Source organism: Nannobrachium achirus, assembly GCF_963921795.1.
Source record: "Nannobrachium achirus genome assembly, chromosome: 2".
Classification (NCBI taxonomy): domain Eukaryota; kingdom Metazoa; phylum Chordata; class Actinopteri; order Myctophiformes; family Myctophidae; genus Nannobrachium; species Nannobrachium achirus.
Genome location: NC_137811.1, coordinates 40317150 through 40344137, shown reverse-complemented (window position 1 = coordinate 40344137; position 26988 = coordinate 40317150). Strand labels below are relative to the sequence as shown.

General features: G+C 44.3%; 1 protein-coding gene across 3 annotated transcripts in view; it reads left to right on the top strand.

Annotated features, from left to right (window-relative positions):
- Positions 1 to 26913, top strand: part of scap (SREBF chaperone) — a 48121-nt gene extending 21208 nt beyond the window's left edge. For all 3 annotated transcript variants that reach the window (XM_080745337.1, XM_080745336.1, XM_080745335.1), the window contains exons 7-23: positions 1823 to 1995; positions 4040 to 4166; positions 6044 to 6156; positions 6269 to 6363; positions 6945 to 7043; positions 8058 to 8270; positions 9561 to 9958; positions 10577 to 10726; positions 14497 to 14698; positions 15192 to 15307; positions 16568 to 17114; positions 17327 to 17412; positions 17578 to 17660; positions 18470 to 18636; positions 19086 to 19166; positions 20063 to 20269; positions 21132 to 26913. In XM_080745337.1, coding sequence (XP_080601463.1) covers positions 1823 to 1995; positions 4040 to 4166; positions 6044 to 6156; positions 6269 to 6363; positions 6945 to 7043; positions 8058 to 8270; positions 9561 to 9958; positions 10577 to 10726; positions 14497 to 14698; positions 15192 to 15307; positions 16568 to 17114; positions 17327 to 17412; positions 17578 to 17660; positions 18470 to 18636; positions 19086 to 19166; positions 20063 to 20269; positions 21132 to 21377 — 3103 coding nt within the window. In that variant the 3' untranslated portion in view covers positions 21378 to 26913. The remainder of the gene's footprint in view (positions 1 to 1822; positions 1996 to 4039; positions 4167 to 6043; positions 6157 to 6268; positions 6364 to 6944; positions 7044 to 8057; positions 8271 to 9560; positions 9959 to 10576; positions 10727 to 14496; positions 14699 to 15191; positions 15308 to 16567; positions 17115 to 17326; positions 17413 to 17577; positions 17661 to 18469; positions 18637 to 19085; positions 19167 to 20062; positions 20270 to 21131) is intronic.
- Positions 26914 to 26988: the final 75 nt, after the last annotated feature.

Here is a 26988-nt window from a genome sequence, read left to right as displayed (position 1 = left end):
TGCCAGTGTCTAAAATACTACCACCAAAACAACCCCACTCAGCATTTCTATTCCAGCGTCTGTTCATCAAGCTTTGCACTTTGCACAGCTAAGTAGCAGTTTGTAGCATTGCATAGTTTCGCCATAGCAAAGTGTTTTATAAATACCATGTTAATAATCTCAGGCAGCTCTTTCCAGGGGTTTACTGCCAGATAAACTGGATCATCTTTTTTGAGCCGTGTGTGTGCGCGCGCAACGCGCGTGCATGCATGCGTGTACTGTTTTCCCTTACATATGGTTGAGGAAGGCCAGAGCTGCCATATTTGTTACTACAATGCAATAACCCTTCTACCGAATCCGAGAGCTGTACAAATAGGATATTGACATATATTTTAGATTTAGTCTTTTAAGTGTTAAGGTGAATATAGACAGGGAGTGTTTCTTTCTCTCCATGTGATTATTCCCATTCCCATTTTGTGTACATTTTCGTTTTATCAACCAAACCACAACCCCTCATTTCTCACATGCCACCATACTAGCGCCTACTAGCGCCACCATGAGGCTGATTCTTGCAAAACACATTTTTGGACACTGCACCTACAGATTTTGCCCTAAAATCACGGAAAGCGGTACACAGTATCTCTAAAGTCATGTCATCAACATGGCTCTGTCTAATTTCCCATATTCCCTCCTGATTGGCTACCATTGCCTTCTAAAGTTTGTGTATGCGACCTGACGGTTGCTTTTCTCCCGATTTAGGGAGTCTTAACTCATTGAGTGCCAATCCCGAACTAGTTCGGCTTTATTAGCGTATCGCAGAGTGCCGATCCCGAACTAGTTCGGCTTTAAAAAAAAAAAAAAAAGTGAATTTTTTTTTTTTTAATCTTTTTTTTTGGACCCCATCAAATCTGGTGAACATGATTTCAATCGCGATTTTGCATGTTCCACCCCCATACAACCCCATCTAACATACAGGGCAGCCATTTTTGTTTACATAACATGTAAAACATAATGGCTATTATCTCAAGAATGCCTGAACGGATTTCCAATCGGATTTTTTTGTTTGAAAGCTGTGAACAAACTGCACAAATCCACTCCAATGCAATCCAGGATTGCATTGGATTTTTTAGAGCTCATTCTTCTCTGTTTTTTTCCCATGCATGAGGTGTGCAAGGTTTAATCGAGGCTAAATTGCAGAAAATAGATCTTCTAAAATGCTTGGTAGCCAATAGCTAACTTCAAGCTAACTTCATCCTCTTCCTGTACATGCACAAAGGAAAGTGTTCAGGCATGTCATGGCTGCAGGGCTTGTGCATATACCAGCACTGTCTAAGTAGAATTCTCTGGTCATTGGGGCCCTCTAGTGGTGAAAAAGGGGGCACTCAAAGAGTTAATGGTACATTTTCTTGGTAGAAATGGAGCGCACCCTGTAGGTAAGGAGCGCACAAAGCAAGGAACTAATAAGTCATATCTGGCGCCGGTATACATTAAAAGTAGAGATCCTCTATAATTCTAGCTAACAAATTTGCCATGTCTAGAATCCGTCACGTAAAAATTGCAGCGTGAATTACCCACTATAATGTTGTGAAAAAGGTGTGCCCGTAAGGCAGTCATCATGTGCTATACAAGTGGAACTGAGGGAAAATGTTACCTAGGGTGTCTTCGTCATGGAAAAAGTATCATTGACTCATATTCAGTCATTTTCATGAATCACTGTGTGTGTGTGTGTGTGTGTGTGTGTGTGTGTGTGTGTGTGTGTGTGTGTGTGTGTGTGTGTGTGTGTGTGTGTGTGTGTGTGTGTGTGTGTGTGTGTGTGTGTGTGTGTGTGTGTGTGTGTGTCTAGGTTCCTGGGCAGCTTGCGGTCTCGTCTGAAGCAGCTCCACCCTTCGGCCAACTGCAGCCTTCGGGAGGACCACATGGTACACGTTCACTTCAAGGAGGAGATTGGTATCGCTGAGCTCATCCCACTGGTCACCACCTACATCATCCTGTTTGCATACATCTACTTCTCCACACGTGAGTCTGTCTGTTCTCCTGTGTTCTCCCTCCGTATTCTGCTCTTCGTTCCACTTCTTCCTCTCTTCCCTTCTACCTTCCCTCCCACCTTTATCTTGTGTTATCATTACACTTTCCCCGTCTTTCCCCTCGCCACACACTTATTAATATGTAAAGTGCTCTGCCGCCCAGACTGTGAAGGGTGAATTATACTAACCACATATATCACCAAATAGTAGCCTGGTCGTTTACTATGCAATATCAATTTGACCCCTGGTGTTTAACAATTTTGCTGCCATTTTAAACATAGCTGTAGTAAGCAGCTGCCAAATTGTCCTTACCTTTTAACGTGGGCACGTGCACGCATAGTGCATGATCTGTGCGCGACTCATGTAGTAGACCGGTAGACAAGATGACAGCTTTCGAATAAAAAAAAATCCATTGGAATAGACAAATCCGTTGCCAGGCTGTTACCCCTGCTGTATCCGCCGGTGTTACATAAGAAAACATTGGAAACGGCCAGTTGTGCGCTATGGTAACACGTGGACACGTTCGCGCACATAGCAGACGATATGTGCGCGGATCATATGCCAGGCGGGCACAAGAATCAAACAGCTATCAAATAAAAAAATAAACGCGTGAAAAAAGACGATAAAATGACCGTGCTGCTCCTTCCTCTGTTTACAATCTAACATATAATTTTCGGAATGTCTGTCTGTCTGAGTGTCTGTCTGTCTGTCTGAAACCGCGTTTCTCATCAGTGGCTGGAGCAATTGATCTGAAATCCCATCACCATAAGCATATGAACACACCTGACATAACTGTGAAGCCCGTTTGTCACTTTCGCAAATCGTATGCTGTATATTTGCATTTTTATGGTGTATCTATATCTATTTAGCCTACAGTACCTTTTGTGACCACACATGTTAAGGGAGGGGCGCTGTTGTTCAGGCCATGCACAATCACACACAAACCCCCACACACACACACACACACACACGGGGGGAGTGTGTGTGTGTGTGTGCAAGCAGGCGGGCGGGTGTGTGTGCAGGCGGGTGGGCGGGCGGGCTGGGGGGGGGGGGGGGGGGGGGGGGGACAGTATCTCTGTAGCCATTAAAGGAAACGGGTTTCTTACATTGATGCTCCTACATCATGCAAGCACCAGTTAAAGTTACTTTCCATCCCTCATATACTGTGTGCACAGTGCACATCCCATAACCCACACACTGCACATCATTTTGGAGCTCATATCTTTGAACGGGTAAGGGCTAGTGTAAACAGATTGGACGGAAGTCACGATTGGGCCTTGGACAGGATACGGAAACCTAGATCCGGTCAGAACCGGAAATACGGCAGGATACAGTTAGGAGGCGGGCCTAAGACTCCGAAACGGCTATATACAGCGATCATACTTTTAATTGTTTCATAATGATTAAAGCTAATTAAATTTCCGGGAACGACGGGCATCGCAGCGTGGTACAGCGGGAAATCAACGGTTTCGACGGGGATTGCGGGAAATGAGTTAAAGGAACCAGGCAGCTATTTGCAGCAGGCTTTTATTTATTTTTGCACCGGCCTGCACTGGGACATTATTAGGTTATACTGTAGTTCCAATTAGGCTGAAGAAACTCAAACAATAGCTTTTATTATACAACAGGTAGTTCTGACGAAGCAATCTGAAATAGCTATCTACCTGTGCTTTAAACCAGCATGATGGCACCGGTCTAATAAACATAAAAAAAAGATCTGTGCCCGATGTGCCAGGTCCTGTGCCAGCACTATGCTAAGCGGCGACGCTCCATGTATTTTTACCCTCTCACTCTCGGAGTAACAAAAACACCCAAAATGTATCTTTTAAGCCACCCACTATAATCTAAAACTATTACTCCTAAAATACAAGTAGTCCTCAACAGTGGAAAAGGTTAGGGGGATATTGCACTTGTAGTGGACCATTTCACTTCTATTTTTCACATAACAGCCCCTCATGATGTCATGAATATGGTAAGTTGGATGCAAAATTCTTTCCATAACCTTTCCTTCAAAACGCTGTGATTCCTCTCTGCAGGTAAAATAGATATGGTGAAGTCCAAATGGGGCTTGGCTTTGGCTGCAGTGGTAACCGTCCTCAGCTCACTGCTCATGTCTGTGGGACTCTGTACACTGTTTGGACTGACGCCCACACTCAATGGAGGGTATGCGCGCACACACACACACACACACACACACACACACACACACACACACACACACACACAAACTCAATATTGATTATGTACAGATCCTTGTTAATTATTAGAGGGTGGTGGGTGAAAAGTTACTGTTACATTTGCAAAAAGAAAGGGGGGCGGGGGGGGGGGGGGGGGGAAATTGGACCGCTGATATGAGCAGTGCTTTGCAAGGGGGCGGGTCTTCTGCTGATATGGAGATATTGACATTTTGTGGCTGGCCAATCCTGGCAGTCTCATTAGATAGTCGACGTTATGGCGTGACACAACTCACTGTCAAACAAACAACCCCTGGCCAAGATCCACACATAGGGCCCATATTCTGTTAGTGTGTCAGTGTGTGCATGTGTCTGGGACACTCTTCAGTTATCTGGTTATTGGTTATTGATACACACACACACACACACACACACACACACACACACACACACACACACACCGCACATGTTGCATACTCATGTATCTCTCCCATAATTAGGACTGTTGAGAGTTTAATGTAGATCGACTTCGGTGCTAATGGTAAAAGGTGCATTTATACAGCGCTTTTTATCCAATAGGCGCTTTACGTAGATTGAGTATTACATTTACCCATTCACACACACATTCATATGCAGATGGCGGAAGAAACCATGCAAGTCACCAATGTACATAACGGGAGCAATTAGGTGTTCAGCGTCTTGCTCAAGGACAATTATCACTAACTCTCGGGGGGCCCGGGATCGAACTGGGAACCTCACAGTCCCCATCTGGCCTTTCCCTACCGGCCACTCTACCCCTGAGCCAATGCCGCTAATGAGCACATGTGGTGTAACACAGATGTAATAAACTGAGGACTCTTTCCCCTTTTCTCCAATGACACATTTTGACCTTGACTTAACCTGTAATTAATCTTATCTATCATCATCTGTACTCTACTTCTTGGTTATGTTAATGTTTAGCTTGTGGGTAATGAAAGTAAGACTGGCCACCTGCCAAAATCATTATCTGTGTCTTATGTGTGTTTAACCCTTCCAGTGCCAGCCCCTTGAGGGCGCCAAAGAATGCCAGGGTATCTCTCATAGGCGAGCGCATTAGCATCCGGGGACTCACGTTGCAGTGACGCGCGTGCTCACGTTCGTGCACGTCATGAAAAGGTCCCGGATGAAAATGGCTACAAAATAGCTATTAGCTTGTTCTCATTTAAAAGATCATTTTTCGGCGATTTCGCCGTAAATAAACCTCGCGCCGCCTCCCTAAAAACACAATCCAGAGAAAATGACCTTCAAAGATGTGGGTTTGCATTGGATTCGGCGGCGTTACTCGTTTACGGCCTCGGTCACTGGATGAAAAATTTAGGCCGGGGCTTCAGTAGGCCTCGGATCATTTTATTCATTTCATTAAAAAAGCCGCATTAATTCGGGATCGGCACACAGGACGTCGTGCCGCCGGCGGCGCCGAACATTCGGTGAACATTGGGGGGCTCAAAAATGTATTTTAAACCATTTTTAATGGAATATATCGTCGGACCATGTAAAATGGCTCGCTGGAAAGCGTAGGACGAGCCAGGACCACCCACGGCTCTACAAGCAGCTCGGGGTAAGTAAAATAATAAAAAAAAAAAATTATTGGATTGAAATAAAGCCGAACTTGTTCGGGATCGGCACAATAAGAGTTAATATAGAAGGAAGTCCAAAAATATATTTTTTTTTGCAAAAACGGCCCGAAACTCGAGAAACTCAGGCGTGGCGACATCAGTACGGGAATAACTCGGGGAAACTCGGGAGGGGGCAGCAAATGAGTTAATAGGCCACGGAAAAGCATCATGGTTGATATATTGTTCCTCTGGTCTGTCCTGGTTCCTCCAGGGAGATCTTCCCCTACCTGGTGGTGGTGATCGGTCTGGAGAATGTCCTGGTCCTCACCAAGTCTGTGGTGTCGACCCCTGTTGACCTGGAGGTCAAACTACGCATTGCTCAGGGTAATGTGTCTCTCTGCATATGAGCAGTCTTGCATAAGCCAATGAAGACAAAAAAACATTTAAATAAGATTTAAAAAACGACGTTATTTTTAACTTCTCTTTTTTTCCTCAGGCCTTAGTAATGAGAGCTGGTCTATCATGAAGAATATGGCCACTGAGCTGTGCATCATCCTCATTGGATATTTCACTCTTGTGCCAGCTATCCAGGTAACACTCACCTTACACATGTGATGTATTCTGGTTAGTTTTGCCAAAATATAATGTTTCGAAAACACATATATGAAGCTTAATCTTTTTTATAAAATATTTTCGAAACATTATTTTTATTTTAGCGTCCGTTTTTCAAGAAAAAGTTTACTATAGCTCCTTTAAATGTCAACTGTATAGATGTGAAGTAGGGCAGCACCGAGCTTGCTCCGCCAAATTCTTCTGTAGCAATACAAGGTTGAAAATGGATTCAAAAATGAGAGTTCATGCCCATCAAAGGCACGGTTCTTAGTTTACATTCTTCATCATTAGATAAGGTGGGTTCCATAACGCCCAAGAAGCCATAATCCCTTTGCAAAGACAAATAAGGTCAAAGAGAAACCTGCTCTTTTCCATCGGCAATACCGATGGAAAACGTGCATGTGCAGAAGAAGTATAAAAGAGTTACGTAGGCAGCATATTATAGGGTCCTCACTTCCTGACAAACATGCACCTAGGTCATATGAGTTCACACCATCACAGACAGACTCTTTGTGCAGCGGTCTTGTGTGATTTACTCGTATTTGTTCTATTTGTTGTAGGAGTTCTGTTTGTTCGCGGTGGTGGGGTTGGTCTCAGACTTCTTCCTTCAGATGTTCTTCTTCACAACAGTGCTGTCTATAGACATCCGGCGCATGGAGGTAAGACCACGTACACATTCTCTCTCTCATATCTAGGGCAAGCCGAGGTGAGGTGGCGGTCACACACCTCCATGCACTCACCACTGAACCCACCACATTGTTTCCAGGATTAAGTCTTTCTACAAAATGCACTTTCCTCGCTTGAAACCTCTTAACTCCCCCTTGTACTTTATGCTTGTCGCACATTGGTTTCATCTGCTGTGGCAGTATTTAGCTCGGTGCATTGTTAAAACCGGTTTAGGGCTTTCCACAGGGATATAGAGTACGCAGCCAGGGGGTAAAAAGCTTTCTTCCATTATACACACTGATAGTAATTACCCAACTGTAAACATGCGTTTTAGCCCACACAGACTGTAAATATACCTATTAATTGCACAGTAAATTGTCAATCGTCGTGTCTGTGTAATAATGCAATTCTTACACTTAATTTGCCCAAAATAGCTGACCTACAAACTCACAATATGTAGGCTTGAAATAATAGGAAAACGAATTAAGAAATGTAAAAAGCAAAACAAAAATACTGGTGACCCACAAAAATGAGTCTGTGACACAAAGATGGGTCCCAACCCACTGTTTTGGAAACACTGCTGTATTCTGTAAAACAGCCATACCTCTCAGCTGAGCGCACACACACACACACACACACACACACACACACACACACACACACACACACACACACACACACACACACACACACACACACAGCATTTAGCTGCTAGACTCCAAGGCATGTTCTTTATCATTATTCTCACACTTCGCATTGTTCTCAAGTGCAGATTAGTGGTCGTAAATGTACATGCCTTTCCAATCACTACTTGTTAACCAACTCGACTCAACTCTGCTCAGACTCGGAGCCCATTAGAAAAACATACAACACATCATATTTCTGGGGGTCCTTGGCCAAATACATATAATTTTGTGGGTCCTTGACATGAGTTTGAGAAGCACTGATCATAGAAACATGTTTTTCTAAAACCAATGTCTATACCTGTGTCCGTCTGTCCCACTCAGCTGGCTGACCTGAACCGCCGTCTTCCGGCTGAGGCGGGCCTCCCACCTCCAAAGCCAGGACCCCTGCGTATGCGTGAGGCTCCCCCTCCGCCGCGCCCCTCCCCCCACACCATCACCCTGCAGGCCCCGGCCTTCCGGAACCTGAGGCTTCCCAAAAGGCTGCGCGTCATCTACTTCCTGGCCCGCACACGCCTGGCCCAGCGCATCATCATGGTAAAGATTGACCATTGTAGATGAAAAGGAGTTGTTCTACGGCGCTCGGGTGGCGCAGTGGTAAAGTCCCTGCCCACCACCACGGAAGGTTGTGGGTTCGAATCCCCTGTGGTGCAACCGGCTATGTCGGGCGTCTGTGTGAACACATTTGGTCCGTGTTCGGGGGAGGGAAGCCGGACGGGGAGGGTGATACTGGTCATTGCATGTATTCTTACGGGCTGGGGCAGCACCTGTCAGCAGGGAGTGTTGGGCTCCTCACTGGCAGGTGAGTCAGTAGGATACAACAGCAGTGACAACACAGAAATGTGTGTGGGGAGGAATCAATTGGTATAACGACTAAATTGGGCGAAAAAGGGGTCAAAATAATTGGCTAAAAACCGTCTGGGACTCAAATTATAAAAATACAATAAAAAGAAAGAAAATGAGTTGTTCTAAAGTTAAAGAAAATAAAAGTAATGTAGTATTTATTGTCACGTAGTGGTAGAGTTGATCAATCAATCAAATAAGCAGATTTGACATGAGGAGCAGTGCTCTTTCTGAAGGGCTTATTGGCTGGTGGTCCCAGTGACCCACCAAAGACTTTTTAGAAATATGACTCACAGAAACCAGCCCCCTTTACAGAGAGGGGTACGGTATGCTTCGGGTGTAAGCTAGTCAAGGCCCAAGGGCTTGACGGTATCCCAGCAAGGTTGTTGAAGAGCTGCACCACTGGAACTCTCACCAGTCCTTCATTCACTCTTAATGTGAATCCTATCAGACTGCCACACAGCCTGCCTTTTGGAATACTGCTAACATAATCCCATACCCAAAAGAACTCAAACACTACCGCCCTGTTGCCCTCACATCCGTCTAACCATCTTTACCTCAACGTCAGCAATACAAAGGAAATGGTAATTGCCAGCCAGGTTTAATAGGTCTCCCCACACTTCACCTCACAGAACTAAACAGTAAAGACATTTGAATGCACTGCAATCTCAATAGAACGGAACATCAATCACCTCCTTTACCTTATCCTTCTGCCCTCCGTACCGAACACTACGGTTCAGAAGGGCTCGCTTTGGGAAAAGCCTGATAACCTGCTTCCATAGCCACCTTAAACAATAAGGCCTCACTAAATAGGCTTGAGAGTGTACTGGTCTTTGTATGGTGTCATTGTATGTTGTTATTGTTGTATTGCTGTTATTGTGGGCTGTTGTAACAATTGTCTGATATGTACACTGCTGTGGAAAGGAATTTCCCCTACTTGGGAACCTTTGTGTCTTAAAACGCATGGTATTATTTTGCTCCTAGGTCGGTACAGTGATTTGGATCGGTATCCTGGTGTACACCGACCCGGCAGGCCTTCGTACCTACTTGGCCGCTCAGGTATCGGAGCAAAGCCCCCTTGGAGACTCGGCGGTGGGTGGCGGGCTACCGCCTCACCTGGGGGGGGTGGCGGCCGTCTTCCCCAGAGGAGATCCGACGAGCACCCTCAGCGTCCTCCCTGCTCCTGAGCCCACCCCCTTACCCGAGAACCAGTCCCAGGGTTACCACGGGCCCGCCGGGGCCGGGGCAGAACCCCTCCCCCAGGTCCCACCCTCTGTGCCCCACATCAGCTGGGGGCCGGAGGACGAGGAGGGCTGGAGGAGGCTCTCCTTCAGACACTGGCCGTCGCTCTTCAGCTACTACAACATCACGTTGGCCAAGAGGTACTGTTGGGGCTGCAAGGCAGGACATCTTGTTCTTTGTCCTCCAACCTCAGTGACACATTTAACGTTACTACTACCCACTTTCACTAAATGATCATGGTTAGACTCCTGCTAAAGTCATCTCTTAAAGGGATACTTCACCCCCAAAATGTCTCTTCTATCGATTACTCACCACATGGAGACTTAAATTCATGGATGTTCATGGAACCAAGCAGGGTCTTTTTGTCTCCAAAGGGAACCACTGCTGGTCATCAAATTATTGGCTTAGGAATGTGACAAAGACAAAACTTTGTTTTCGAGTCTCCATGGGGTGAGTAATCGATAGGGTGAACTATTTAGAATGTGTCATTCATTCAGGGTGGTGTGATTGTTCGTTGCTTGTGGATGTCGCTTTTTGCTGCTTTCTTCTTTCTTTTTTAGAAAACATGTTACACATGCACCATGTCTCTGCAACAGGATTTCATTTAGCATGTGAAAATCTGTCTGGTATATCCCAGAATTCACCTTCTACTTAAAAGAAAACAATCCAAATCCATAATTGTCTGTTATCTACTAGCATCTGTCAGTATGAATGAGTAATCAGTGTCATATCTGTTGCTGTATTCCATGTGTCTCCAGGTACATCAGCATCCTCCCTGTCATTCCTGTTACGCTCCACCTCAGCCCCCAGGAGGCCATCGAGATGCGTCACCCTCAGGACACCAGACACCCCCCTCCCACCATCCCCAAGGTGTCTGCAGACCTCCAGACTGACCTCACGCTTTACAAGTTAGTACTGGAACACATGCAGCTTTACACACCTCAGCCATATAAGGAGTTCTCAATGCCGCTACGCCCCAAATATGGAGTGTGTTGTCTAACCTCAATGTGTCGTTATGGCATACAGGCGCACACAAATCAGTCAGCTCCATATATGGGCATGAAAGGGGCAAGCCCATATATGGGTATGCACTGATGACACCGGCGATCTCCATATATGGCATAAAAGGGACAAGGACTGACAGATACAGAGTTCTCCATATATTGGCAAAAAATGGGTACAACGGGTACTCTGACAAAGCCCCCTGCACCTATGTGGTTGGTGCGACATGAAACTGTAGTATATATATTTTTGTATATTCTTTTTTTGCTATATCATGTAATGCTTGTTTGACTGACACCAGTTCACACGTACAGTAGATAATGTGTTCACTCCCTACGCCGCGTCATTAAACTTATTACAGTTCAATGACAATTTATTTATGTCCACATAAGTGATGCAGTACAAGGACACAGGGGTACAAGTAACAGCGTCTTTGTCATATTTTGTGGCTACCAATAACACACACACACACACACACACACACACACACACACACACACACACACACACACACTCTCTCTCTCCCCGGCTGTCCTTAATTAGCATAAAGGTAAGGTGATTTCTGTTCAAGGCCAAAGTCAGGCACATTTCGATGTTGCCAGCAGAGACTTAAGGTTAAGGTCAAGGTTACACTCGATAAGATGTGTGTAATTTCCCTTACACTCTGTGTGTGTGTGTGTGTGTGTGTGTGAACCAAACCCTCAGTTCAATGAAGGAGTGCCAGAGTGTTGTCATAGTGTTCTAGTAGTGTACTCTGCTAGTGGACTGATGGTTGTCTTATCTCAACTAAAGAAAAAATTAGTACAAGGACAAAAGGGATCATCTGTGTGTTATCTACTGTAGTCCTTTTTAACAATAGTGACTCTCATCCTTGAGACCTGCCCACTGACTCACCCGATGTGATTGGTCAACCGGTAGCTCGTAAAATACAAATAGTTTGTGATGTCTTAGGAAAGAGTGACGTATTATTCAGTGGTCTGAAATTGGAGCAACTGTCCTCTATTGGGGTTTCCTTTTCTAGAAGCAGGGGCTAAGAACAGAAGCTTGTTGCCGAGGTTTGTGGGTTGTGTTTATGCCCCAATTTAAGTTCTACTTGAGGTTAAGTCTTTCCAGTTTTCAGGATGTTATGAATATTGTGCATACTGTATACTGTAGCTGCTACCGTCAATGTCTACATATCAAAATAAATGGGTTTGTGGTTGTAAGGTGTGTCATAAAACTATCTTTTTATTGTTCTGTCCTGAGACACACCCGTTGTCATTTAAGCTAAGGTATTGATTATTGTTAGAATACATTGTGGTTGAGTCTTGGTTGCTCTCGCTCCTGTGACATACTGATGGATTGGCTTGTAGGAGGAGGCCTGCTGCACTTGCTTTATCGCTCTTGTCCAACACATGTGATGGTTGTTAGCTCGAAGTTAGATCAGGATCATGGCCAACATAACAAGGGAACTGTCAACAGTGACCCTGACCGGCATGCTGTGCTGGGAGATGGCGCTGAGATAGAAGGCCATTGTGATAAAGGTTAACACATGCATGGTAAGAAGAGAGAGAGCACTGCACACACTCATCCAAATTATTTTAGATGAATACTGTCAAATGTACTGTATATCTCCTGACTGGAGTCATGGTCAGTGTTGGGGGTAAGTGCATTAAAATGAACGTCATTACTGTAACAGATTACTTTTTTGGGTAACAGAGTTACCTAACGGCTTAGTTTTGCAATTTAGTAGTTAGTTACTAGTTACCTTTTCCAAAAAATAATGTCGTTACTTTACATTTAAGACCTATATTTCCCTGTTCTTTCTGTTGCCACAAAGGAAAAAGAACGAATCTGAAAGATTTGCGCCGTTTCCTGAATGAATGAGCTTGTTTGCGTCTGTCAGCAGACACAAGCATGCTCGATGCACCGTCCCACTCCTGAGTGTTACGCGTAAATCAGTTACCAACGCCTTCTTGGCCTAATCTACCGTATTCAATGTGTCACCACCACTTTTGGTGTCACACACGAGTAACGGCATTACTGTCTTGTTTACATTCATTTGTCACACCTGTGCGACATGGCAGAGATTGAGAGAAGACGGACACAGAGTTTGCCTTTTAGCAAGGCTGTGGAAATATTCACACTATTCTTTGACTTATTGGTGAAAGGAGGAGATCAAAGTCAATGCAAATTAGCCATGGTGAAGCCCAGAACAGCACCACAGCACTCCGGGTAGGCTGCACTCTGGATTTTATGTTTACTAAACTTCCTCGCAGGCGGGTTTTAATTTTCAGTAATGGAAAGAATAATCTAACAAGTTACTTTTCTCAGAAGGTAACGCTGTAACGTAACAATTTACTTTTAGAAATAACAATACTAAACACTGGTCATGGTATTGTTGTTATTATCATAATTATGCTCAAAGGAATAATAGTCACACACATTCTGATAGCTCAGAAAACTCCCAAAAGTGCCAACCTCAGCTTTCCTGCACAGTCCTCAGTTCAATCTGTAAATGGGCAAATGCAGCCCTCTGTGTTGTTGCGAATTGTAATTCCTAGCTATTTGAAGGGCTTTGTACCATTGTATTCCCACATCTTTCTTGAGAAGTAATGTGATAGCTCGACTCAGCGGCTCCTATGTCAACTCCCATACATGATGAGCTATGTTGGACATTATGTGCTATGTGCTACACAAAACATCCAAAATATTTAATTAAATTAAAGTTTTGTTCTCAACAATCTTCGTCAGGTATCGGTACAAAACATCCCCCAGGGTACACACAGCTTTATGAGTCATAACTATGAACTATGAACTAGAACTGAGAACGTGAGTCTTTCTCCTGCCTTGAGAAATCCAGACACGTTTAGCGGCTGGTATCGTCGGGCAGAACAGGTCACACTGGTATAGCGGGTCCCCTCGTCACAGCAACACCACATTTCACACCACAGGTGACCCGTGGGCAATAGGGGGCTGTAGTTCCTCTAGTCAGCTCTAGGTGGTGCTGGTGGTTCTCGCTGCATGCTTGGTGCATGCTTGTACATGTGGCTTTCATCACAGATTTTAACAAGGTTATGTCATGCCTCTCCCGTGTGCACCGGCTGGAACATGGAAGGCACAGATTTGTTCTGCAGGGATGTGGATACGAAGCACGGGTATTTGTTAAAGAACTTCGCTCTTTCGTCGACACAATTAAATCCTCAGTGTTGATCTATCCGTTTGTAACTCTGAGAGTGTCTCATCAAAGAAGAGGACCGGTGCACTGTCAAGAACTTGCAAAAAAAATGTTGCTCTTTATTCGACGTTTCGGTCGTTAGACCTTCATCAGGACGGACAATTAGGAATGAAGAGCAACATTCTTTTTTTTGCAAGTTCCTGACAGTGAGCGGGTCCTTTGCTTTGATGTCACTATCAGATCTCCTTCTGAATGTTTGCACTTTTTTGTCCTACGCACCTGTATCCAGCCTTTTTGGAGTGTGCGTCAGCCTTGTTCTAAAATGGTTTTCTCTGAGAGTATACAAATGTAAACCGAATGTACCCGTAACACTCAGGATTTTACAGTGTAAGTTCCTACTAGTCCACTGTGCTCTAGTGGCTTTGATACTTGATTCCCATCTGCGTTTCCTGAAAACGGCATTGAGTTTTTGTCTTTTTTATTAATGTGATTTCTGTTGCTCCTCTCTCTCCTCATCAGGGTGGCCGCTCTGGGCCTTGCAGCAGGGGTTCTGCTGGTTTTACTACTGTTTTTCTTGTACCGGATCCTTTGTCCGCGCAACTATGGTCAGAACGGCGTGCCACATGGGCGCCGGCGCCGCGGAGACCTGCCCTGCGATGACTATGGCTACTCACCTCCTGTCAGCGAGATCTCACCTCTGCTGCTGCGAGGCCACAGCATGGTGAGAAGCAGACATAATGACATACACACACATATAGGGTTGGGATCCAGAGCTGTAGGAACCGGAATCAATTCCATCACATTCTGAACCGTTTCTGGAAATAGTTGTGGACTTAACGTCGGCTATACAATTACAATACCAGTGGTTCTCAAACATTCTTATTTCAAGGATCAACCATAACTCTGAGAGTGTAGAAATGGAACCAAATGGACCCGTAAGGGCCATATTATATTGAACAATGCAAACAAATGGTATATTACAAAGTATACAGGTTGTACTTTGCATATTACATCTGAAAATGCCACATAATGTAGGGATCAACAAATGGGTTTAGTGTCTTGCTCAAGGACACTGAGTTGCATTAAGGCCTCCACGTTTGTGTGCTGCAGTTGAGAAATCGACTTCTCTATTAATGACAACCGTTTTCAATAGAATTGGTAATTAAAGACCACTTGGGGTTTTAATTAAGCATTTAATTTGTATTTCCCTGCAGGACATTGAATGTCTGGCGAGTGATGGTATGCTGCTGGCCAGCTGTTGTCTGGCAGGACAGATCAGGGTGTGGGACGCTCAGACCGGTGACTGTCTCACTGTCATTCCCAATCATGGGTAAGCTTCTAATGGACAATTCCTTTATATAAAATACCCTAGCAAATTAGAGGGGTTTTAGAACCAGACAGAGTCAAGGTGTTGTACAATGGTGAAAAGTAATTTTAATGAGCAAAAAAATTACCTGCTTTTAAAATGCAATTGTATGTATTTGTTGTGAAACACTTTGACATTTCGTCAGCTAACAATAAATCAAACGCTGGTCTCTGTGACTGCTCCAGGGCCCTCAGGCACTGTGCCCTGCAGTCACTAACCAAACAGACTGCTCTCTGCAAAGAGAGGGAGAGTTGTGATGTCTCCCTAACAACAAACCACCCTGACAACAAACCAACACCAGTTTCCTTGTTGAATCCCATGTCTCATCCTGACATTGATTTCTCCAAACTGTTAATCCTTTATAGAGTTTGGTTCTTCTGTGGGTGTTCTGGCAATTTAGGAATCGTGGAAAAGGCAAAAAGAATGAGTGCGGAGAGCCAATGTGAGTGTAATTGTCGGTGTAAGTGCCAAATGGATGAAAAGCACCTATAAATCACAGAGCTTTGATAATGACATCATAGGAATCAGCAGACTTGCGGCAACATTTTGACATTGTGAAATGTGTCTGCAGTGTACAAATTGTGTCTGTAACATCAATTTAGAAATGGGGTGAGAATGTTGAAATGTGTCCTCTTCTTATTCCACCCAACTGTCTCGTATTGCACATTTCACACTCAGATGTCATATGTTTGCCTAGGGCTGCTTTAAATGATGCAGTGTGTAGAGAGGCCGTCTGGCAATCAGAGGGTCACCGGTTCGCCCTCCGGCCCACCCAGCTTACATGTTGAAGTGTCCCTGGGCGGCTCACTTGACCCCTAACTGATTGGCGTTTACTGTTGACCACGGAACAAAGCTTATGAGTGACAGCCTGTCAAGCGGTGTCAAAGTTTGTGTCTAGAGTAGTGGATTTTGAAAACAAAGATTTAAACTAGTGGGGCGAAAATTAAATACAGCCCCTTCACACATTAGGTCACCAGAAGTAGGGACATGGTTCAAAACGTGCTTGAAGTTCAATGGACTTGTGTAGTTCGGCGTATCTGATGACTATGAATATCAAATATCTAAATATTGAATCAAGCGACTTAAAAACAGTGTTGGGTCAGGGTTGTACACAAGAGCCAGAGTAGACATTATGACCCCAGAAGTATTTTAAAGTGAAATACCCTTTTAAGATCTGACTGCATTCGATGGTGAGCTCCGTTGCTCTGTTTGTCTCCTTGTCAGCCTGAGGCGGTGCAGCAGCGGTGGCTGCTGGGACCAGCGGGACGGCTGGGAGGGCATGAGCGGCGGCGTCGACCTGGAGAGCCCTGATGGCCGTGAGCCCTCCATCTCTGGCGACGGCCTGTCAGAGGACGAGGGCTACCCGGTGAGGCGCCGCGCCGCGCCTCCCCGGCCCACTCTCTTCACCGACCAGCCCGACCTCACGCCCCTAATAGACACCAACTTCACCTCCCAGCCACCCTCCCACCTCCACCCTTCCACCCCGCCCAGAGAAGGCTTTGACTTCGGCGATTTGGTGGAGCGAGCCTACATGGAGCACGAGCCCCCCTCGCCCTCCGCCTACCCCTCTCCCTCCTCCGTCTCGTCTTCTCCGCCAGTGGGAGCTCAGCTCCACAGGAGACGCAGCTTGGGCGACGCCCCGGCACCGCAGTGCCAGGAGAGGGCCTCTGCGGCGGGGTCGCAGGCAACGCCGGACTGGGACAGCTCTGTCTGGGCCTTGGAGCTGAGAGGGAACCTGATAGCAGCTGGGAGGAGCAGTGGAAAGCTGGAGGTGGGTAGAGATTCTCATTTGATGATGGGATATAGACCAAAGCCTAATGTTTCAGTCTTGAAGCCAATAGGTACTGGATTATATCTGAGCAGTGGCAGGTTGCTTATCAAGGGACTGGAAAACTAATTTAAGGTGTTTATCAAACAGCACTCCACAGTCCACTTGTGAACCTCCTGTTGTATTAAAATGTTAAATGTACGTTGTTTGTACAGCTCTGGGATGCAGTAGAAGGGTCATTGCGTTGCAGTAATGAAGACGGGGTCTCAGGGATCACTGCTCTGGCCTTCCTCAACAATAGGTAAGGGAAAACGGCACACACACACACAACACAGAAACAGTAAACACCCGGAGTAAGTTCAAGTCCTCCTACTTTTATTCAAGATTGAAATATGATCTGTGCGCTGCCATTGGCCATGTGTTTGATAGTGTCAATATGAGAATACTCTTGTTTTCTCCTCTTCAGAATTGTAGCGGCTCGACTGAATGGGTCCCTAGATTTCTTCACGGTTGAGATGAACAAGCCTCCAGGTCTGCTGCAGTACAGAGGTACCGTATACAGTCATTTATTGTTCTGTGAAAATATTTGAATAAACATTGGTTCTAATGGACGACATGACAAGATAACCCTATCCTCGACTAGAACTGCTACCTTTATTTTGTATTTCAAAAATAGAACGTTCCACATTTTATTAATTATTTTTAACACATGGTGCCAACCCCGAGTTTCACGAGTTTGTATATAGCTGTGCCAAGTTGGCCGTTTTTTTGAGAAAAAAAAAGAAAGTGCTCTCCCTACTCTCCTTACTTCCAACTTCCAGTTTCGGCATGATCGCGATCGCAAAATGCATGTTTGACTCCCAGAACAGCCCATGGAAGCTCCCATGGCAGCCATGTTTGTTTACATTTGAAGAAAACCCTATAGCCTATATCTTTTGAATGCCTGAACGGATTTCCAAGCAGATGTTTTTGTTTGAAAGCTGTGAATGGCGTGCACACGTGTGGTGCACCATCCGTGCATGACCTGTGCACATCGTGCACCTTAAAAGGTAAGAATCTAAAGATTCTGGCAATGGAAGACATTGAAGATTTTAATGCTTGGCAGCAAGCAGGTTAAGCACTTGCCCCAGGTTTATGACTTCATGATTACCATCCTGACTGTTTATGAGACTTGGTTTGTTGTGTTTAATGGCTGAAATCTCAACATGAATTAGCTTTACGTTTTAATCTCGTCGTTACAGCTTGACATCAGGTCAACACTGTTGGTTCAGAGCTGTCTTTATATTTGTCATCATCACGTGTCATTCTGTGACTACGGTCAAGTTATCTTCTGCTTCCTACTGTTCCACTGTCTCCAGGACCCCCCAGCCGTGTCAGCATGCCCCCCTCCCCCTGCTACAGCAACGAGGATATGATCAGCTGCCAGCTGACGCGCTCGGTGCAGTGTGCCCACCAGAAGCCAATCACAGTGCTGCGTGCTGCAGCGGGCAGGGTGGTCACCGGCAGCCAGGACCACACGGTCAGGGTGAGAATACCAATCTAAACCATGGGTCTTCAACAGGGGGTCCTCAGAGTTACTACAGGGGGTCCTCCAAATCTTCCAATCCTTTTTATATTAACAACTTGAACCCTAGTGTCCATATTCTGAGAAGTGTAGCCAAAAATAGCAGATCTACAAGCTCACAACGCCTCGCGCTGTGAGGCTATTTTCGGCAAAGAGGTTTAGAAGGGAAAAAGAGCAACAACACAAATTTCACAGAAAATCATGTTGGAATGTTTCCATTTACCTTTATCTTTGCCTGAATTACGATACATACGATATGATATTATAATGATATATACGGTATATGCTGAACTAATATGGTTATTTCCCTTACTGAAATTTCCGCCATGAAGGGATGTAAGTACAGACTGCAAGAGAGAACAAACTAAATACGACATCTTATAAAAGTGTGTGTCTTGTGTGTATGTCAGGTGTATCGGCTGGAGGACTCGTGCTGTCTCTTCACTCTACAGGGCCACTCTGGAGGAATAACTGCAATCTACATAGACCAGGTCAGTGTGTGAAATAATAATAATACAATATTATTTATAAAGCACTGACAGTAGTTACAAAGTGCTTTACATAACATACAACACAATGATGTGTAAAATTCGATGTGCAGTGAGAAATAAAAGGGAATGATGTTAAGGCTTTTGTTTATAGTAGTTTTTAAGAAGGGATTTCAAAGAACACAAGCCTGAAGACGAGCCTGAGTTCCTCAGCAAAAACAAGGTCACCCTTTGTTATCATCCTTGACTGAGGAACATAAAATCAATCCTAAAACAAACAGGCAGCCATTGATAGAAAACGATCTGACATTGTTGGATAAATGCCCATATGGAGACTGAATTTGAGAATAAACATGATCTGGGTCATCTATGAGTAGAATACAATTATTTGACATTCAGTCTTTGTGCAAGACAGTTAACTAAATAAGACAGGTTTGTAGGGTTGTTAAGCTTCTCTGGAAGATAGAAATGGAAGCAAATGGTATGCCTACATACAGTATAATGTCCCCAAGGAATAGAATTTGACCCAAACTTGCATTAGTCAAGATTAATGCTGCAACAGTCCCAAATACGCAAGAAATACAGAATTTGATTGATTTTTATCTTTGTACTTATATTGTATTGATGTTGCACAGTCTTCCGGAACATGAGGCAGATGCTAACATGTTTGTTACAAAATAAACCCTCGATTATTGAGAAACACAGGCTTGCTTTACCCACATAAATGATATCGTTCTTTTTTGTGGGGTAAGTCTTAGGAAATTTGTGTAACCTATTGTTCCCCTATAATGACATCCCCAAAATAGGGATGCCAGGATTAAAGTGGTGAACTGAAAACCTGGTAACTGATTTAGCTGCCTGTTTACTGTATGTGTGCCCCTCTGTGTCTTGGCTGGCAGACTATGGTACTGGCCAGTGGAGGGCAGGACGGGGCCATCTGTCTGTGGGACGTGCTGACGGGCAGCAGGGTCAGCCATGTCTACGGCCACCGTGGTGACGTCACCTCGCTGGTCTGCACCACCTCCTGTGTCATCAGCTCGGGACTTGACGACCTCATCTGTATCTGGGACCGTAGCACTGGCATCAAACTGTATTCCATACAACAGGTGTGTGTGTGTGTGTGTGTGTGTGTGTGTGTGTGTGTGTGTGTGTGTGTGTGTGTGTGTGTGTGTGTGTGTGTGTGTGTGTGTGTGTGTGTGTGTGTGTGTGTGTGTGTGTGTGCTGTCTCATTCGTATTTATTTTTATACTGAAAACAACACAAATACAGAATTGCAAAGTAGAATATCTACATCACTCTTCCAAGAGACTCTGGCACAGAAGTTACGCAGAAAATGATAATTGAGATCTTAGGGGTAGACATCTGGTTCAATCATGCGTACATGTAGCCAAGGTCTCGTGTGGCTACGGCAAGATACAGGGCGGTCTATATCCTATGACGGGATGACCTATCTACTTTGCTCCGCTGTAGGGAAGAATCGGGGGTCCAAGGCCTGGATATATAACTATATCACCTTTGGGCTGTTGTCATCTTAGGAACAGTAGACCCTTTTCTAGTATTGATTCTTCAGTGGGCTTTCGTAAGCCTAGTCTCGCTTCTCCGAGGTGTAAGGTTGTGAAGTCAATGGGGAACTTGGGTTCTCCTTGAACCTCTGGTCCTATTATTATACGGTTAATTCCTATTGTACTGTAGAGCTGGTGGTCGAAGGTTTCATAACACTTACTCGATCTAGTACTCTTGGTATATTCCAAATGGTATTATTTCACCCTGGGAAAACTAAAAACAACCAAACAAACACACAAGACAAACACAAACACTCCCACCCAACCCCCTCACAGAAAAAGTACATTGACAGTAAAATAAAAAGGTACAATGAAGAGGCAAGACCTACTTGTAATTGTACTGTAAGCAGCGGCATCAGAAGAGAAATGCTGCTCTCTGTCTTCACTTCTCCTCCTTCCTCTGATAGGAGGTGGGCTGTGGGGCCAGCCTGGGCGTGATCTCTGAGAGTCTCCTGGTGACGGGGGGCCAGGGCTGCGTCTCCTTCTGGGACCTGAACTACGGGGACCTCATCCAGACGGTGTACCTGGGCCAGAGCAGCGACGGCCAGGGCGTCCGGCAGCTCGTGGTACTCGACAACGCGGCCATCGTCTGCGACTTCGGCAGTGAGCTCAGCCTGGTCTACGTGCCCTCTGTGCTGGAGAAGCTGGACTGAGGAAAACGGTAAACCGGTCTGAGCGATGTCAAGACGAATGGCACCGTTGTCGATGTAAAGCACTGACAGTGGTGCATGACGACGTGCGTTGACAAAATGTTTGTCTCCAATCTGTTCCATTTCCAGCACCCTGCTACTCCACAGTTGAGATCAACAAGCAAAAAAAGGACTCATTGTTCGGCTTGTCCCAACTGTTTTTCTTCCATGAGCATACAAGGATCTTTTTCTATAGCGATTAAAATGTAAAAAAGTGCACGCCTGGATGTAATGACATGCAGAGAAGTGGAGAGTGATAAATCTGCTGTGGAATAGCGGGGATCTCGGATACCTGAAAATGACCCTTCACACGAAGGGTTATTATGTTTGTTCAGGAGCGCTGGATGGTACATATGCCCCAAGAGGATGACGTCCAATGACTACCAGTTTGTGCTCCTTTTGTTCATTATTTTTATTTTGATGTTGTGGCTCCGCCCTCTATGCTGCTGTTATGGGTTGGGCTTGATGACGACCCGCCCACCTGGAAAGGAGGATTGAACTCCTTTTTATTATTATTCCCTGCTGCCTGGTAAGCTTGTCAGCATAGCACAGCCATGGCAGGCTCTAGGTAGGGGTCTATGGCCCGGCTAAGCTAAGCGGTTACGTACGTACGCGCGCGTGTGTGTGTGTGATTTTGAGTGTGTTTTTGTCAAGAGTGGATGCATCTAGGTCAGTGGTTTTCAACCAGTGGTCCGGCGACCACCAGTTTCAGGTGGTCCCCAGCTAAATGATGGAGAGTTGCTCTAAATGCTCTCACGGGTGTTAAAGCACTGATCTACTGTAAAAATAATTAATCGAGGATTAGTGAGCACACAGAATGACCAGAAGGATGTTTATGATGTTGTTATATCCGGAGGAGGGATTGTGGGGTCAGCTATGGCTTGTTGTTTAGGCATGGATTCAAATTTGGAGGGGAAGAAAATGTTGTGAGTGTTAACTCTTGAGAGAATAAAACCAATATGGTTTAATTTCACGCTCTCAAGAGTTAAATTATTGTTAAACATCTGCATTACTTAATTTACAAGAAGTCTACATTAGAGAATGTTGATTGTTTATTTGTTTTGATCAACGTGTGTCTGTTATCTCTCCTATGGTACCAACATCAGTACAGCATGAAATTGTGGACAAAATCTTTTCCAACGACAACAAAATATTCTTACGTTGTGGGTCTGAGAGGCAAAATCTCCGTGGCTCAAATGCCGAATATATGATGGACCTCGGTGTGAAAAGGGTTGAAAACCACTGATCTAGGTGTATCCCTAGGTCTGTTGACAGTGAAATACTGCTGAGAACAAAAATCAATGACAGAGACTGAATGAAATGTGAGTGTTTGCATTGTGTGGACGAACTGGATATGATTACTGTAACAAAATAATCCTCCAGAGGAGGCTGTTTTTATATGTTTAAATCTATTATTTATTAGTGATACATTTGGTTGGAATAACAATTTATTAATTGCTAATCCCGGTTCTTACGTGAGAATTGTGTGGAGAAAGTGTCATAAAGGTAATATTATATGAAAAAAAGAGAGAAGATGGTTAGTTATTACATGGAATTAATATTTGTGACATTGAACTTGAGAACTTTGAGGTGTTTTTTTTTGTTTTTGTTTGTATGAGAGTTGGGCTTGTAGGGAAGAACTTCCCTTCTTTCTCCCAGTCCTTGGCTCTCTGGGGGTTACTGATGCCACGAGTTAGGACAAGGCCTTTGTCAGGCTATATCCATTTTATGAATTTCATTCCTGCTTGAATTTTACATGGCACTCAATTAAAGGAGCACTTCACCCCTTTGGTTCTCATTAATGCTCATTAATTATAAGGTAGTAGTACATAGTACTGTTTCTGTCAACTTACTCTGCCTCTCAGACTCAGAGGTGGGCTGTGGACACTACAGAAACCTGCCTACTAATAGGCTCTATGCACAGAAGCCATATATTACTTCCTTCACAGGTGTTACCAATGATACTGATTATGTTCCAAATAGAGTCAGGGTTGCTGATATTGTACATGTTGGCTCACTGGAAATTATCTGCTACACCAGTGGGTCTCAATCAAAGTCTCCTTAGGGGGTTCCAAATGGCCCCTTGTGTGTCTGTAACTCTGAGAGTTATGGTTGTCCTTGAAATCAAAAGGTTTAAATAAGAACCAATGTGCTACACTAAATGTAACCGAGCCTTAATCAGAATCATTGTAACATGTGGCTGCAGCATGTGCATAGTCATCAGTGGAGATTCCATGCTAATGGAAACTACAGCTAAATCTAGCTGTAGAACCTTTTTTATTTTATATTTTGCAATTTCTTTTTAAATTACCAAACGCACCTAACAATTATGTCATTGGCAGGCAGGTTCCTGAGCATTTAGTGAGGAGGACCAGTTACTGTGTGTATATGAAGATAAAGTTTGAAAACGGGCGAAGTGCTCCTTTTAAGTTTACATTGGCTATATTATTGTCCTTTTCAACTGTGCCCAAGAGATTTTTACATCACTGGATTATACCCTACCTTGTTCAAACGACATTTGTTCATGTATATGATGATGGTCATAAAAAACATTTTGATATCTCGGTAAATTTTGTATCCTTTACACAAATGTAGTTGATCTCAAGAGTTCAATGGTTTTATTTGGTTTGTCTTTTGATCTCCATACTTATTTTTTTACAGTATTTCGTGAGTATACAGATTAATATACTTCTTCATAGGTCACTGGCCCTAAGAAGAAGCAACACAATCATTGCTTCACCCTCCACCCATTTGAGAGACGTGTAGTCACTGGAGACATTTGTCACATCCTGTAATACCAACCATCAGATTGTTTCCTCCTCTTCTCTCGCAAACGAGGAACTAAGCAAGGAACATAATTACTGTTTAGAGGAAAAAACTGGACAGACAGGAATGTCCCTCGGAAGGAACCATTACAGTTTGGCTAATAGAATACTAATGACATCTCCAGAGCGCGTCCACGTTTTTCCCAATGACCCTAAGCGTGACGGTGTTGGCGTGGGGGGCTGCAAGGGAAAGGAGCGTTTGTTTCCGGTGATGACGACGGAGGCACGCCGGCGACCATGAGCCACGTGAGACACTGCCGAGCGAGCGGTAGCGGGCGAGTCGCCGTGTCGAGCGTTGCGATGGTCGCATGAGCCGACTCAGCGCCGTTTAAGTTATGTGCCGCTATGGACAGAATAGTAAATCTTCGCCCATGACTTTCGGCACGTCTGCGCAGTCCAAGTGAACACAGTGAAGCGCTCCCTACCTCCTTGCCCACCACTGGCCCCCACCGTTGTGCTCAGGGTCATTGGGAAACGCCAGGTCGCCTCCAGAGCGCCTTGTGCACTTTTCGTTGTGTGTAGTAACGGTAGTAATGTTTTGTACTCTCCACCAATGTGGGAAATTACATCCTACTGAATGCTCCATCCGCCACTGTGGCGCTCATTGGCTAGTAAGATGGTCGAAAGTGTCTGGTGGATGCTCTAGTTGTGGTGGACAGAATATTGCCATGCTCTCCTGTGAGTGTAGCCAGCACCTCAGATTTGCACCATCAACCTTCCTTCTACACGCCCATTGGCCCGAATGCACCGTTGTGGGTACAAGAGTTACACATTTAATACATGAACGGCGAATGTATTTTGTTGGGTTTGTTCAACTCACCATGTACTGTGTGTGTGTCGTGTGTGTGTGTATATATTATGGTATGTATACATACATACACAGCGTATATAGCACGCAGGGTGTGACGTGTGTATACTGTATACAGCCCTGCTGTAGCCTTTAACTGTGTCAGAACACTAATTAATGCACTACTCGGCCACAAAAGGAAATAGGTACAGATGGATAGGTTGGAGGAAGGTAGGAGACATGTACCCATTTGCGGCAGCTAAACACGCACACTGCAGACATGTCAAACTGGGGATGTACCGCTGTGATACGTCTGTTGCATCCAGATCATTCCATTATAAAAACACGTTTTTAAATGTCATCTAAGAAATCTTTGAGCATTTTTTCTTTTTTTTTGGTATTTGAATTTCAGTGTATGAATTAAGGATGCACCATGAATAAACGACAAACATTCATGGACAAGGCTGTAAACCCCCTGGCATTTTAACAGTTCTAATTTATTCTTTCATTTTTTACAATACCTAAAGAAAGCTCTAGAAATGGAGGGGGAATGTAGTGTTTTTTTTTATTTTATTTACTAGATGTCTGAATTATTTTCTGGGAATGTGAATTTGATTTATTTGTGGAGGGAGGTAGTGTTGCCGTGGGAATAGTTGGTGATTCTATATTGAATCTTGGCCTCTAATAAGGAATTTTATAATGTATCCCTTCACCATGTTAACATGCGAGATTACATGTCATATCTAGACAGTTACTGTATGCCCAAATGTTCTGAATGTCTGACAAATCTTTGACCCCAACATTAATGCCCAATTTCAAACCCAGGTTTACATCTGTTTTGCTATCATCATTTTGTCCCGCTGAGACTCTAGTCTACACTATGTCAATTAGACCGTGCAAACACAGGAACGGAAACATTTGTTTTAAACTTTGTGGTCCAACTAATTGTGATTCTCAGGGGTACCGTAGGTAGAATCCATTTACAGGCAATTAGGAATGTTGTATGCTCTAAAAAGATGTGTACAGTATATAAGCCATTTTTATCCCAATCAACTGAAGATAATTCACAAATAAACACGCCTCAAATCCCACTCCAGTAACTTTATTGTGGTTGAAAAAGATTTGGAGAAGTTAATTTCTAAATATAGTAACATTAAATTAAAAGTAATGTCACCCAAAGTGCTTTCTGTACCAAGTATTGTGTTATCTTACTTTTGTTATTTTCCTAAACCCCTCTTAAATAAAGCACAAAGGGGCTAGGCATGTTAAATGTAAGGGTTCCATATGCACATTTTAGCTGATACTGTACATCAAACTCCTCTGCTGCAACACCCATTGGCGCAGGCAGGTCCAAGTAAAGCCTACATAATGCAGATCTATTCTAATTGCAAGACAGCCATATTGACATCAGCTGTCATGTTACTAATGATACTGTATCCGTTCAGATCTAACGGTAAGGGTGCTGCCATTGTGCACGTTGGCTCACTGTCAGTATGGCTAGGTCCATACTTTATCAGCATAAAGGTGAGCTAATCCCTGTTGCAGTCTATGAAATAAATACATCCGTTCCAGTTTAACCTTGGGAAAATGAATTACATCGAGGCCCCAGAGCTGTGCCACAAAGAGATTAAACTAGATGTTCCGTTCCTCTGTCGGGAAGGATTTGCTAGTAGCTCCTACAAGGGCAGATGTTACTGTGGAGGCTCCACAAGTGACATCATTTTATAATTTGCAGACCTGCTATGTCTCCCCCTTGCTCTCACCCCCTCCTTTTATCAGCTAGCTACAATGTAGGCACGCTGTGCTGGAGGCAACTCGTTTTCTGTACTATTTTTAACAGGCGCAAAACTTTATACTAATTTCCAAATAAAGACGCTTTGATACCTTGGACTCTTTGTCTAGTTGGTTTATTATAGATGTCTGTGACGTATACTAATGCGTACACCTGAGTGGAAGTCGGAAA